General features: G+C 40.0%; 2 protein-coding genes across 2 annotated transcripts; one reads left to right on the top strand and one right to left on the bottom strand.

Moving 5' to 3' along the window:
• Nucleotides 1–364: 364 nt before the first annotated feature.
• On the top strand, nt 365–1,481 carry LOC104249394 (thaumatin-like protein 1). Its single transcript, XM_009805816.2, has one exon. It carries the CDS (start codon nt 492–494, stop codon nt 1,164–1,166), a length of 675 nt encoding a protein of 224 aa, XP_009804118.2. The 5' UTR covers nt 365–491; the 3' UTR covers nt 1,167–1,481.
• A 6,256-nt stretch (nt 1,482–7,737) lies between these two features.
• Nucleotides 7,738–9,143, bottom strand: LOC138888249 (uncharacterized). Its single transcript, XM_070170077.1, has 2 exons — nt 8,669–9,143; nt 7,738–8,219 (listed from the first exon to the last, which is right to left on the bottom strand). Exons 1-2 carry the CDS (start codon nt 9,141–9,143, stop codon nt 7,738–7,740), a joined length of 957 nt encoding a protein of 318 aa, XP_070026178.1.
• Between the last annotated feature and the right edge of the window lie 4,839 nt (nt 9,144–13,982).

Genomic DNA, 13,982 nt, shown 5'->3' with positions numbered 1-13,982 from the left:
ACTCATCTAGCTGGGATTATCTAAAATATTTCCCAAATGTTTTCTTTTCATTTCATACTATTTTTTTTATATCAATAATCATACAATTCAGATTGAGTCTTATTTTAGGTGATCAGTTCAAATATTAATTATTTCATATTTATATTAATAAGTTTAAAATAAAATATTATAGTAATAAGCTTCTTTATAGTGTTAACAACTTTAAAGATATTTCAGTTATTTTAATTAAAAAAGTGTTTACCAACACTTGTTTACTAAATATTTCAACAGTTTTTTTCAGCTCCAATACTTTTATCTAAACACATGACTGCTTATTTATAAAACCAACTCCAATACTTAAAAGTTACTTTTGTAGGTCAAAACAAACGGGCTCCTAGTCTTCCTCCCTAGGACAAGTTTAGCACCATTTATTGACCAATGAGCTCCATTGACTATTCCTCCATTAAAAATCCCTCTCCATCTTTGTTTTTCATAACCCTCCCAAAGTAAAGATGATCAGCTTCTTCACATTCCTCTCTGTTGTGGCTTATCAGCTTTTCTCAACACAAGCAGTTACAACGATCGACATCCGAAACAACTGCCCTTTTACCGTATGGGCAGCAGCAATTCCTGGTGGCGGCCGACGTCTCGACTATGGTGGAAAATGGTCACTCCAACCTAAAAGCGGTCAAAATGGAAATCGTATCTGGGGTCGAACCAATTGCAATTTTGACGCATCTGGCCGTGGTCAATGTCAAACCGGCGATTGCAATGGAGTCCTCGAATGTCAAGCTTTTGGCACAGTCCCAGCCACTTTGGCTGAATTCAACTTAGATAATAGTAACAATCTTGATTTCTTGGACATATCTCTTGTAGACGGTTTCAATGTTCCTATGGAATTTAGTCCAACATCTGGTAATTGTTCTGTTAGAATCAGCTGCACTGCCGACATCATAGGACAGTGTCCGAATGAACTAAGGATTCCTGGAGGCTGTAACGACCCATGTACTGTGTTCAAAACCAATGAATATTGTTGCACAAATGGGCCTGGATCATGTGGGCCTACTGATTTCTCGAAATTTTTCAAGGAAAGATGCCCAGATGCTTATAGCTATCCACTGGATGAGCCAACCAGTTTGTCTACCTGTCCTTCTGCTACTAATTACAGGGTTGTCTTCTGCCCTTGAACTTGAAGGCTGCAACATTATAACTATGTAATTTCTATATTATATACGTGCCGATTACTCTTTTCGGGCAAGTGGCTATTTTAGTTAATTTTTTAAGCGATTTTTACCAACCTATACTACAATAGTCACAAATTATTTGGCTGGATTGTTTGAATTAAAATTGCCAATCAATATATTTTAAAGGTATTTGACTCTCCATTATTGACAACCATAAAAAAAAATTGAAGATATAAATTTGAATTCGAATTTTCAAAAACTATTTTTTGTTTGGATTGGGTGTCATTGTAAACGTTTGAGAACATTTTATGGAGTTTATATCTCGATTTTGAGGGTATTTGGTGAAGATTAGATTTGATTTGGTTGGATTTTCAAATTGAAATTCGAATAAGAAGCCGAAGACCACACAATACACAAAATATATATTGTATAAAATTTATACGAAAATTATATTTAAGTTGTATGATGTTGTAGTTGTATTTAACTGTGTAAGATGTATAGAAGTTGTAGATAAGTTGTAAATAAGTTGTATACTGTATACTTAGTTGAATGAAATTTATTTTAGTATGTATGTTATTGTAGATATATCAAATTTTTTATTCAATTTGTTTTTAATTTATACACTGTTGTACCATACGTTATTCTTTTCTTAAGATAGGTAATTACGACAAAGAGAGAGAAGATTATGGCTTAAAATAGGTAACACACAACTTGAAGGAGTCTTATTTAGATGGAAAGACAATTTGAACTTTGTTCCGTTGAGTTACGCCATTTTCCAAGCAAAGAATTCCCTAAATTAAGACAATAATAATGGATTCGAAGCATATTATGAAACAGATTATCCAAGAGATATGTTGTAGAGGAACAATGCATGCAAGATTAGCTAGGAAACTTGATCAATTAAATTTCTATCCTTAACTTTGTGGTTGTAGTAGTTAGCCATGGTGTAGTTGTGAGATGATATGGTTGGCTTTGTAGATCCTGATGTTGGGGCACTGATCACGCCGAACTATGCCTTATAAAAAGGACAAGTGATCGTTGCAAATATAATCCGAGTATTTAGCCTAGAGTCGAATCCCACGGGGAATTAACCTATCAATTACTTTTATCAGACTCACTGAATTCTCTGTAATCAACTTTCCAGATATTTTGAATAACACTTGGTGATAATTCTACTGACTATAACTTAATAAAATTAAGTAAACTAAAAGCTAACTATGACTGAGTTGTAAACAAATAAGAGAAAGATCTAAGGTTGTGATTTCCCCTATTGATGGAATCCATTCCTGTTATGTTTCGCATAGATTTGCCTAATCGTCTCTATCAGTCATGAGCACTCTTACTACCGTAAATCTCTCCCGAGTAATTACGACAATTTACTAAACGTACTCTCCCGAGTTACACTAGTTGGCTTTTCTTAAAGCTCACTTAGATCGCACCCAAGGTTTCGTTATCCCTAATACCACCTTTAAACCCTTGGTTATTGATTCATCATATACTTTGGGAGTGGTGTTGTTCAACAACTACCTAAATATGCACTCTCTACCGAGTAATACATATTAAATAGGCACAACTAATTGAGGATCCTATCAATTAACTACAACAAGAACGTAGTTGAACAAATAGAGATTAAACTGGGCAAACTATATTAACACAACAAGAAGTTCATCCCTCAATAGGTTCCATCAAAACCGTAGACTAAATAATTAGCTACTCATAATCGTGTTCATAATAACAATAGCAAAATTCATCATGAATAATAAATACAAAAGGAAGAACGGTATAACTCGATGTCGAATTATCCTCCTTGCCTCTTGCCTCTTCTTGACTTCAACAAAGCTATTAAAACCTTGATAATGTCTTTTTGGGAGAGCTGAACCTCTTATAGATTAAGTGGAATTACCCCCAAACTTTCAAGTTACCCATGCACTTCCTGTGCTCCAGATTGACTAGCGCGGCCGTGCTCAAACCGCGCAAGTGGCCGCGCATATCGCATAGTATACTGTCCCATTTTCCCGCTCTAGCGCGGTCGCGCTAAGGCCGCGGTTGGCCCGCGCTAGAGTGAATCGGCATTTTCTCTCTTTTTTCTTTCTTCTTTCACACGTACTCAGCTCCGAGAGGCTTCCCTTGCTTTAATTTAGCTCCAAACACTGTCCTAAGTCCTCATAAGCAAAACTCGCTCCTGCAGAACATGAAATTCACAATTAGAGCTATTTTATCGTCATTTAAACTTCCTAGAACGGTGAAGCATAGTCAAGTTGGGGCATAAATAGTCGCCAAACTACATGAATCTAGCCTATTATCAATACCCCACACTTAAATTATTTCTAGTCCCCGAGCAATCCACCATACTCTATAAAGGTTCCTTCACTGAGCTTTTCCCTAACGTATCACACCAAGAACAAATCACCAAAGTTACATCTAGTAGTGTTAACATATTTGCCTCAAGAGTCGACTCTCGCATGTCGTGCAATATTCATACTTACTCAAATTACTCTATACAGAGGTCAAGACTTACCTTTCCTTCATGAATCAAATGCCCTCACATCACACAAGAGAGTAGTTCCACAAATAATAATATTAAGAACAATTAGGAACTTAGATAGAGAAAATTCGCTCACTCTCAGAAAGAAAATTCATATACCACACAGATGCACCATAGGGTTGCCCTTAGTGTACTACTCTACTAATCGAGCCCTTTCAGTCTAAGATCAATTAGGACTTTATTTGGTTGTAATGTAGGCTAAGGGACGGGTAGGATATATTTGGATATAGTGACTAACCTCCCTAAGTACTTTTAATACAATAACCTTCGCATTCAGAACCATACTTATGTCAGACTAGACATTCCACCACACTTCTATTTATAATATCCCAAACTCCATTAGGTGCAATTGTATCAAGTCATCACTTATCAAGGACTACATTTACTTATTTTCTTTTCTCCTTTTTTTTCCTTTTTTTAAAGTGTCTCTTATTCTTTTATTTTTCAAAATACTGCATCTTTTTCTCTATTTCATTGGTTTCACTCAAAAACCAAACCACCACCCCCACACTTTAACTTTTGTATATTTCATAACCATTCAAGTGCTCTTGGGAGGTAAAGGGGTTCTAACAATGGGTCGTTCAAATAATTGGGTATGGTTTGTAATGTGGTTGCCAAAGAAACAGTCTTATAGGCTCAATGAAGTTAACTACGATGTATCACATTTAGGTGGGTCTACTTCAATATCTGGCTTAACAAAGAAATGTCTATATCACTTCTAAGACTGAATAAAACTACTATTTCGCTTTGCAAACACACATGGCAAGTTCTAGGCATCAAATACAGAGCATAGAATACAATACAACTCATACACACATGGCACATGACTCACTCCAGATTGGCTTATCAAGACACTCTCGTTTGAGTACTCAAGTCAGTTACAAACATACAATTTAAGGCACTCTAACAAGAATTAACCACTAAGACTAAATGTCACACTCTAGTGTCTACTGTGTTCAGGTGTATCAACACCGAGGGCTTCTCTTCCTATTTCAGCTCATCGCCCATAAGTACAAACTAAAAACTAGAAACAAAATAAACAAAAACTAACTACACCCGGTTCAAGAAAAACCCTTGGAAAAGAACCGCGGCCCAAAGAAAAACCAAGAGGGAGTTACTACATTACCTAAAAATGTTATTTTCTTTAGACTTACTTCCCTCAAGAAAACTGTCTAAAAGATCTGTTATCAGGAAAAGTCCAACATATTTCTGGTTTTTGTTTTTGAGATTTTCTCATCGACTTAGACCCTCAAGAACCTCATCGAAAGAGATCAGTCGTCGGGATAAGTTGACTTACCTAATGCGACTGCTACTCAAAACTACAAAAACAAAGAAAAAATAAAACAATCAAGTTCTTACATATATACACATACACTGAAGTATCCCCCACCCCACACTTGAAAAGAAGACATGTTATCATGGCATACAAAATAAAGAATAGTGAGGTAAAGGAACTTCCCTCATGGATCAATCTTGATCGGAGATCGTCCCCGGGTCTAGATGACATGCACGACCCAGAGCTCGCAGCTAGCTCAATATTTTCTTCTTAGATTTAACCTGCTGGGAGGCCACCGCATCAATACGTGTAATTAATTCATCGATCGAGGTACGCAACCCTACCCCCTCCCGCTCTAAAGCTGTTAATCGGGCAACTTGACCAACTCCAGATGGTCCTACAGCTTCTGCAACTGGCGCATGGGCGGGCGGATCGGCTTCCGCTTCCTCCTGCTCATCCTCGCCGTCCTCAGATGCATCTGAGTAATCACTATCATCACCACTAGGTGCCACCGGCTCCTTCCCAGTAGTCACCTTGTCAGCTCAAAACTTTCCTTCTCTCGACACTATTCCATCCACATTCAAATTTTCTGGCACCCGAGCTGCCCTGCAAAGCCTAGTGACTAGTGAGGGGAAAAATAAACCATACCTCTTCACTAGACATCGTGTAAACATCTCCTCGTGCATAAGCTTGGCCAAAGTTGTGACCATTTATAAAGCACCAAATTAAAGCAGCTCGAGGAGCATTCACATCCGTGGTGTTGGAGGACGGGAGCAGGCGGTTCTTGATGACATACAGCTAGCACTTCCCTTCTAAGGTGAGTGCCGCTGAATGGAACTTCTTCCCATATTTCATCCACACAATCTCCTTGCCGGGTACACATATAGTTTCAAAGAATCTTTCCCACTGAGTGTATTTTTTGCCATACAGTTCATAATAGTCGTCCAATTCCTCCACCGGTGCGGGTAGCTGGTATATCCTCCGAATAGCCTCAATAGAGGCATCCACAGCCTTCTTGCGCACTGTTACTACACCATCCACGTGTTCTTTAACATTGGCATAGAATTCACATACAACCATTACATTCCCCTCATCTAGTTCTTCAAAGAAGATTTGTAGCCCACGCCTGACCAACTCATTATACGAGTTGGGACAGCCTAGTTGGAGCGACCCTATATCTATGCCCCTCTCCGGTATTAGTTTCTTGGAGGCCTTATCAGCAAAACGATGTTGAGCCTTGGCGGAGACGAACCTGTTACTATCAAAAGGATGAGTAGGAGCTGACCCCGCGTGCCCTGGAAGATCCAGCTTGCCCACTGGATGAAGCACCGGTGGCTTGGCGTTTCCTGGAGGGTGCCATAGTACCTACAAGAAGAATAGCATTAGCACATCACAAAAGGTGTGACTCAATTGCGGTTACTCAGACTTCACCCGCACAATTTGTCACAACTACCATTGACACTCATTGAGGTATTTAAACAAACACTTTGTCCGCATCATTCACCGGAACCCCCAATTAAACATGTTGTAACCCGATTACTACCATAATTTTCCCAAATTCACCCAACTAAGTTAAGAGATACAACTCCACAAACATCACCACCCATAAGCACTACACATCCACTACAAATTACTTCTAAGAAAAGAGAAGAAAACTACTACATAATTAAGAAGTCAAACGAAAATCTACAAAAATTGGAAGAAAAAAAAAGAAAACCTTATCTGTAGTGAGAGAAGATTGTGAGAAGTGAAGAAGAGTAGTGGAGGGAGGATTAGCTTGAACTTTAGGAAATTAGGGCTGGGATTATTTAGGAATAGAGAAGAGGGGAATTTGGAGAAGAAGGAAATTAAGAGAAGATGGGAATTAGGGTTGGGGTTCTTAGGCATTGGGTTTTGATAGGAGAAGAGAGAAATTTAGAGAAGAGGGAAATAGTTAGCGTAGGGGGGATAAACAAACTAAAACAATTAACATACAAAATAAGAAAATAAAATTAAAAAAATGTTAAGTTAGGCGAAACGACACTAGCGTGGTCGTAACGCGGCTGCGCTAGTTAAACAGTGTACTTGGCCATATGCGCGGCCATCGCGCGACCGCGCTCCTGGGCAGAAGGTGAGGCAGAATACTTGGCCTTTTGTGTGGCCACTAGCGCAAGCGCTCTCCTGGGCCTCAAAATATTTCCATTTTTCTACCTTTTCCTTCAGTGTCAGATAGACTTATCGCTCGCCCAAACTCTTTTGCACTGGTTAGTACTTACCAAAATCAAAATAACAAATGCTACTATACTAAAGTCATTACGCATTGGGTTGCCTCCCAACCAGTGCTTTAGTTAATGTCGTGGCACGATAATTACAATAAGTCAATGGGTTGCCTCCCATGCAACGCCTAATTTAACGTCGCGGAACGACGCAGATGAGCATATTTAAGGCTCGCTCGACCTCTGAGGTTCAGTAAGATGGATCATTGACATTTTCTTGGGTTCATCCATGCCCACATATGGTTTCAATCTTTGTCCATTGACTCTAAATATATGGAAATCTTTTTCTAAGGCAATCTCTATGGCACCTGAAGAGAGCACTTCGACCACCTGAAATGGTCTAGACCATCGTGACTTGAGTTTACCTATAAATAGCCTTAGTCGTGAGTTATAAAGCAACACCATGTCTCCGAGATTGAAATTTCGCTCAACAATGTTCTTGTCGTGCAACCTCTTTATTCTCTCCTTGTATAGCCTCGTGCTCTAAAAAGTAAGAAATCAGAAGTCGTCTAGCTCATGCAATTCTGTGACTCTATTAGTTATCGCAGCCTCAATGTCCAGATTTAGCTGTTTCATTGCCCACCAAGCTGTATGTTCTAGTTCCACTGGCAAATGACAGGCCTTCCCGAAAACCAACTTGTATGGTGACATACCAATTGGTGTTTTGAAAGTGGTTCTATAGGCCCAGAGTGCATCATCTAGCTTTTTCGCCCAATCAGTTCTTGTGGCGTTCACCGTCTTGGTCAACACACTCTTTATTTCTCTATTCGACACTTCGACCTGTCCACTGGTCTGAGGATGATATGGGGTTGCCACCTTGTGGCACACATCATACTTTGCTAGCAATTTCTTGAAGGCTCGATTGCAGAAGTGAGTGCCTCCATCACTGATAATAGCACTCGGGGTCCCGAAGCGGATGAATATATTCTTATTCAAAAACCCCACCACCAGTCTTGCATCATTGGTGGGGAGTGCTGCAGCTTCCACCCATTTGGACACATAAGCACAACAAGTATGTACTTATTACCAAAGGAGCTGGCAAAGGGGCCCATGAAGTCTATCCCCCATACATTAAACACTTCAACCTCTTAAATTGGGTTCATGGGCATCTCATGGTGACAGGAAATGTTCTCGGTTCGCTGACATTCATCGCAGCCCTTCATCCATTGATGTGCATCCTTAAACACTGTTGGCCAGTAAAACCTAGCTTCTAGAACTTTTGTTGTCGTCCTGACTCCTCCAAAATGTACGCCATATGCCGATGCGTGACATGCCTATAAAACAGAAGATTGTCCTATATCGGGGACACATCTCTGGATCATATTGTCAACACAAATTCTAAATAGATAAGGTTCATCCCAGTAATACATGCGGAAGTCACGGTAAAACGTTTTCTTTTGCATAGAGGAAAGGTCATAGGGAATTATACCACTTGCCAGGTAATTTGCAAAGTCTGCATACCATGACACTTCCTCTAGGCTTGTGACGAGTAGCTGCTCATCTAGAAAGGTTTCCAGAATATCCTCTGCCTCAACTAAATTTTCAGCTCCTTCAAGTCGCGATAGATGATCAGCGACCTGGTATTCCGTGCCCTTACGGTCATGAATCTCAAGGTCGAACTCTTGCAGTAACAGCACACAACGAATCAAGAGCAGTTTGGACTCATTCTTTTCAATCAAGTACCTGAGAGCAACATGATCAGTATATATAATTACCTTAGAGCCAATCAGGTATGATCTGAACTTGTCGAATGCGAAAACCACAGCCATCATCTCCTTTTCAGTCACAGTGTAGTTCAGCTGGGCTCCAGTCAACGTTCTACTGGCGTAGTAAATTGGGTGCATTATCCTTTCTTTCCACTGTCCTAGCACTGCCCCCACTGCATAGTCACCAACGTCATACATGATTTCGAATGGTTGCTCCCAGTCAAGGGCAACAATGAAGGGTGTTGTGACTAGCCTCTTTTTCAACTCCTCGAATTATATCTTGCAATTATCAAAAAACATGAAAGATTCTAACAATTTACTGAGAGGGTTGGCATTTTTTGAGAAGTCCTTGATGAATCTCCGATAAAAACCGGCATGCCCGAGGAAGCTCCTGATTGCCTTAACTAATGTGGGGGTGGTAGCTTTGCTATCACATCAACTTTAGCACGATCCACCTCAATTCCCTTGCTTGATACCCGATGTCCTAAGACTATACCCTCTTTTACCATGAAATGGCACTTTTCCCAGTTAAGTACAAGGTTAGTCTCAATACATCTTTTCAACACTCGAGTCAGGTTTGTAAGGCACTCATCGAATGAGTTTCCTACCAGTGAGAAATCATCCATGAACACCTCCATTATGTCTTCAACTATATCGGTAAATATGGCCATCATGCACCTTTGGAATATGGTGGGTGCATTGCATAGGCCAAAAGGCATCCTCCGGAAGGCATAAATCCCATATGGACATGTGAATGAAGTCTTCTCTCTATCCTCTGGTGCAATGGAGATTTGGTTGTACCCTGAGTACCCATCCAGAAAATAGAAATGGGACCTCCCTGCCAGTCTGTCAAGCATCTGATCAATAAAGGGAAGTGGGAAGTGGTCTTTCCGGGTGGCCAGATTCAATTTCCTATAGTCCATACAAATTCTCCAGTCGGTGACGGTTCTTGTAGAGACCGGCTCATTGTTATCATTTTTTACCACCGTCATACCACCCTTCTTAGGAACACATTGCACCGGGCTAACCCAGTTGATATCATAGATAGGGAAAATGATTCTCGCATCCAACTACTTAATGACCTCCTTCTTCACCACTTCCTTCACGTTGGGGTTCAGCCTCCTTTGGTGTTCCCTGGAAGGTTTGTGCTCCTCTTCCAACAGAATTTTATGCATACAGTATGTTGGACTGATCCCCTTAATATCTGCCATGGGCCACCCGATGGCAGTCTTGCACTTCGTGAGTACCTGCAAAAGCTGTTGTGCCTGCACATCTAACAAACTAGATGAGATAATAACAGGTAATATTGAGTTAGGTCCTAGGAATGCATACCTGAGATGGGCAGGCAGTGGTTTCAACTCCAGCTTTGGTGGTTCTTATATGGATGACTTGGCTGGAGGAGTTTCTTTGTTTTCTAAGTGCAAGGGCTCGAATTCAAGTGTTCTCTCCCAAAACCCTCTGCTTTCTAGAGCCAGCACCCATTCTGCCAATTCTTCCCCATTCACCTCATCTAAGTTCACAAGACATGCATCAAGAGGATCCTCAATAGTCAATGTCTCATCATCCTCTTCCACGATAACATCCACGGCATAAATAAGAGAATAATTGGCGAATTCCCTTGGTCGCCTCATAGATTTCTGCATGTTGAATATTGTCTCCTCATCGTTCAACCTCATCTTGAGCTCCTCAGTTTCACAATCAATCAATGAAATATTTACCTAGATTTGATTCAACATCTCCAAGAATTTCTTGTATCGTTCCTCTTTTTGGTATTTGGCCAGCCTCTATGGGAATGGTGTTGGAGGTCTCTTCTTCCCAGTGATTTGGGTTTTCTCTTTGTCAGACACCAACACAACTACCGGTTCCTGGGCTGTCTCAACTTCTTTCTTTGCCTCAATATGTGTGTTGGTTTCTTACTGTCACCTCTGTCAGTTTTGTTGAATCATCTAGCTCAATGGGCACTGGTACAAGTGTCTCAGCCTGTCTGCTTTCTCGAGCCCTTTCTTGCTTCAAGTTTAAGTCTCTGCAATTACGTAGACTCACTGCCATCAGCTGATTCGGGCCTTGATCTTTTGGATTTACCTGAGTGTCTGCAGGCAATGTCCTATGAGGACAATTATTTAAAGACATCGAGATCTGGACCATTTGCACTTCAATATTCTTTATGGTTGACTCATGCACATCTACTTGTTCACTCATTTTTGCATTTGACCCAATAACCTGCTGCATCATTGCCTCGAGTCTTGCAAACCCATCTTCCTGTCTCCCACCATGTTGCTGCTGAGGAGGATGATAACCCTACTACTGATTTTTGTTATTGTATCCCTGTAGACTTTGGTAGGGGGCCACATTATTGTGAGGTCGCATGGCTCCCATATTTCCATTATTGTGATGTGGCTGTACTAGCTTGTATGGCTGATTCTGTTGGCTTCAATTCTGACCACCCTGTCTCTAGCCCCCTAATTAGACACATAATTTATATCTTTAGGGTAATGATGATGATCACTTTCCACATTCCACTAACTACCAATTGGCTGACTAATACAAGATGTGCATAATCCCCAATTGGTTGTATCTACAATGTGCACCTGTTGCTTCTGCCTTGACTCTTCCACCTTTTTGGTGAGTATGCTCATTTGTGTCATTAAGATGGCCATATTTTCAGCAAGAGTGTTAGCCGGATCTAAGGATACTGAGTGAACTACGAGAGTGATAGGTGCATTCCTGGATGTCCACCCCGAATTCCATGCCATCTTGTCAAGCAGGATCTGGCTTTCTCTCCATGTTTTGCTCAAGAATGCTCCACCAGCTGAAGAATCAACATTAGCCTTCACACTATCTGTTAGACCCATGTAAAACCGCTACCCCAATATCTAGTCTGGAATACCGTGGTGCGGACATATAACCAACATCCCTTTTGAATCGTTCCCATGTTTCTTGCAATGTTTCCACTGGTTTCTGTCTGAAGCTCAAAATTTCATCAATTTGATGAGCAGTCTTGTTAGGTGGACGAAACTTATTCAAAAATTGCTGGACTAACTCCTCCCAAGTAGTGATGGAATTAATAGGGAGTGAATTTAGCCAAGTCTGGGCAGCTCATGTCACTGAAAATGGAAACAACAACAACTTTACTGCTTCCTGAGTTACGTTGGGTTGCCTTTGCTTTTTGCAGATTGACAGGAAATTCTTCAAGTGTTGTTGAGGAGCCTCTATCTGTAGGACTAATATCACTGTGGCCAAATTCTCTATTGTGGATTGCGCCCAGTCATATAGAGGAGCCTCTGGCACTAGAGGCGCCACTACCTGCACAGCTGGGTCTACCACGTTATCCCCATTGTTGTCTTTGTTGTTTACCTGGTCTGTCATAGCTGGTTCAGGTTGTTCAGTTGATTGTTGTTGTTTGTTTATCCGATTGGCCCGATTCAAGGCCTTGAAAACTTTCTCGGGATCTGATAATGCTTCAAACACTTAACCAGTTCTCGAAGAGTTTCTAGGAATGCACATGTACAACCTAGTTAACAAACGTTAAAATTTCAATGTATGGATTGAAAATAGAGAAAACTGACTACACTAAGAATTTTTGTATTTCTTTCAACTGTAATTGATAACACCGTTAACTCCCCAGCAACGGTGCAAAAATTTAATCACGCCCAACTATGCCTTATAAAAAGAACAAGCGGTCATTGAAAATATAATCCAAGTATTTAGCCTAGAGTCGAATCCCACAAGGAATTAACCTATCAATTACTTTTGTCAGACTCACTGAATTCTCCGTAATCAACTTTCCAGATATTTTGAATAACACTTGGTGATAATTCTACTAACTATAACTGAATAAAATTAAGTAAACTAAAAGGTAACTATGACTGAGTTGTAAACAAATATGAGAAGGATCTAAGGTTGTGATTTTCCCTATTGATGGAATCCCTGTTGTGTCCCCTTTTTTCGTTCGCGGAGAGAGAAGTCCGGATTCCGACATTCATGGGGGTAATAACTCGTTTCCTTTTTGGGAATTAGGTATTAAAGAGTCGCCACCTAACGGATTATGGTGCATTAGGACACCTAGAGCGATTAACTCTTAGACTAGTTTGCATTACTAGAGATTTAGGGTAAGGGCTCGAAATAACCTTAGGGAGAAGGTGTTAAGCACCCCTCTTGGTCCATAATGGTGGGTCTCAGCCGAACTTATACTATGTGAATTAGTCATTTTAGCAAATAAATAATTTTAACACATACTTGCAAATAAAGGCATGTTTTGGACATTGTATGAGACAAAGGAAAAGATTTGAACAAGTTGCATATATAAAGAAAAGTAAAGTTTAAAGAGAGGCTACATGTGACATTAGCGCGTAGTCATCATATCCTTACTACTCAATTCCCTCCCCTTGATCATAACCTAAAGCGTTCTAATAGCCTTGATAAATGTCCTATGCGTGCTCTACCCGTCCCTTCCTTGTGGCCCTGAAGGTATTTATGACCTCTATTTTAGGTAGTTCTAGAACTTCCTAAGGTTTTAAAGGATAAAAGTTTAAGCGTCAATCAAAAACAATTAGGACTGCAGTTAAAGATAACAAATTACAGGCTCACATTCACCTCTACAAATATAACAAGTAAGTGCACGTCTTCAAACAACAGTCAACTATTTAAGAAAATCCTAGAACATGATATCTAAGTGAGCAGAACGTATACATCATTGAATTAGGACTGAAGTATCAAAGACCTACTGATTTTAGACCTGTGAATACGAGCAATTTTAATGCGCAGTTTTATAGTTGCAGGACTTTAATCGCCCTCTAGGCTTGCCTAAGCGTAATAGTGATATCCTATGAGCATGATATCTATATTGATTATGAATGCAGTAAAATGGCAAAAATGATTTTTTAAACGACAACTTGAGATCCTATAGACATGCTTTCTAGCGGTATTAACTTAAGGCAGTATTTGAAACTTATTAAGAAACGGACAGATTAATTAACCAATTCAAAATGAACAAACATGAATTAAACTGATTTATTTAACTAAATTGGTTTTGGGTTC

Source organism: Nicotiana sylvestris, chromosome 3, assembly GCF_000393655.2.
Source record: "Nicotiana sylvestris chromosome 3, ASM39365v2, whole genome shotgun sequence".
Taxonomy (NCBI): domain Eukaryota; kingdom Viridiplantae; phylum Streptophyta; class Magnoliopsida; order Solanales; family Solanaceae; genus Nicotiana; species Nicotiana sylvestris.
The sequence above is the reverse complement of the archived record's forward strand: the minus strand, read 5'-3'. Positions and strand labels throughout refer to the sequence as shown.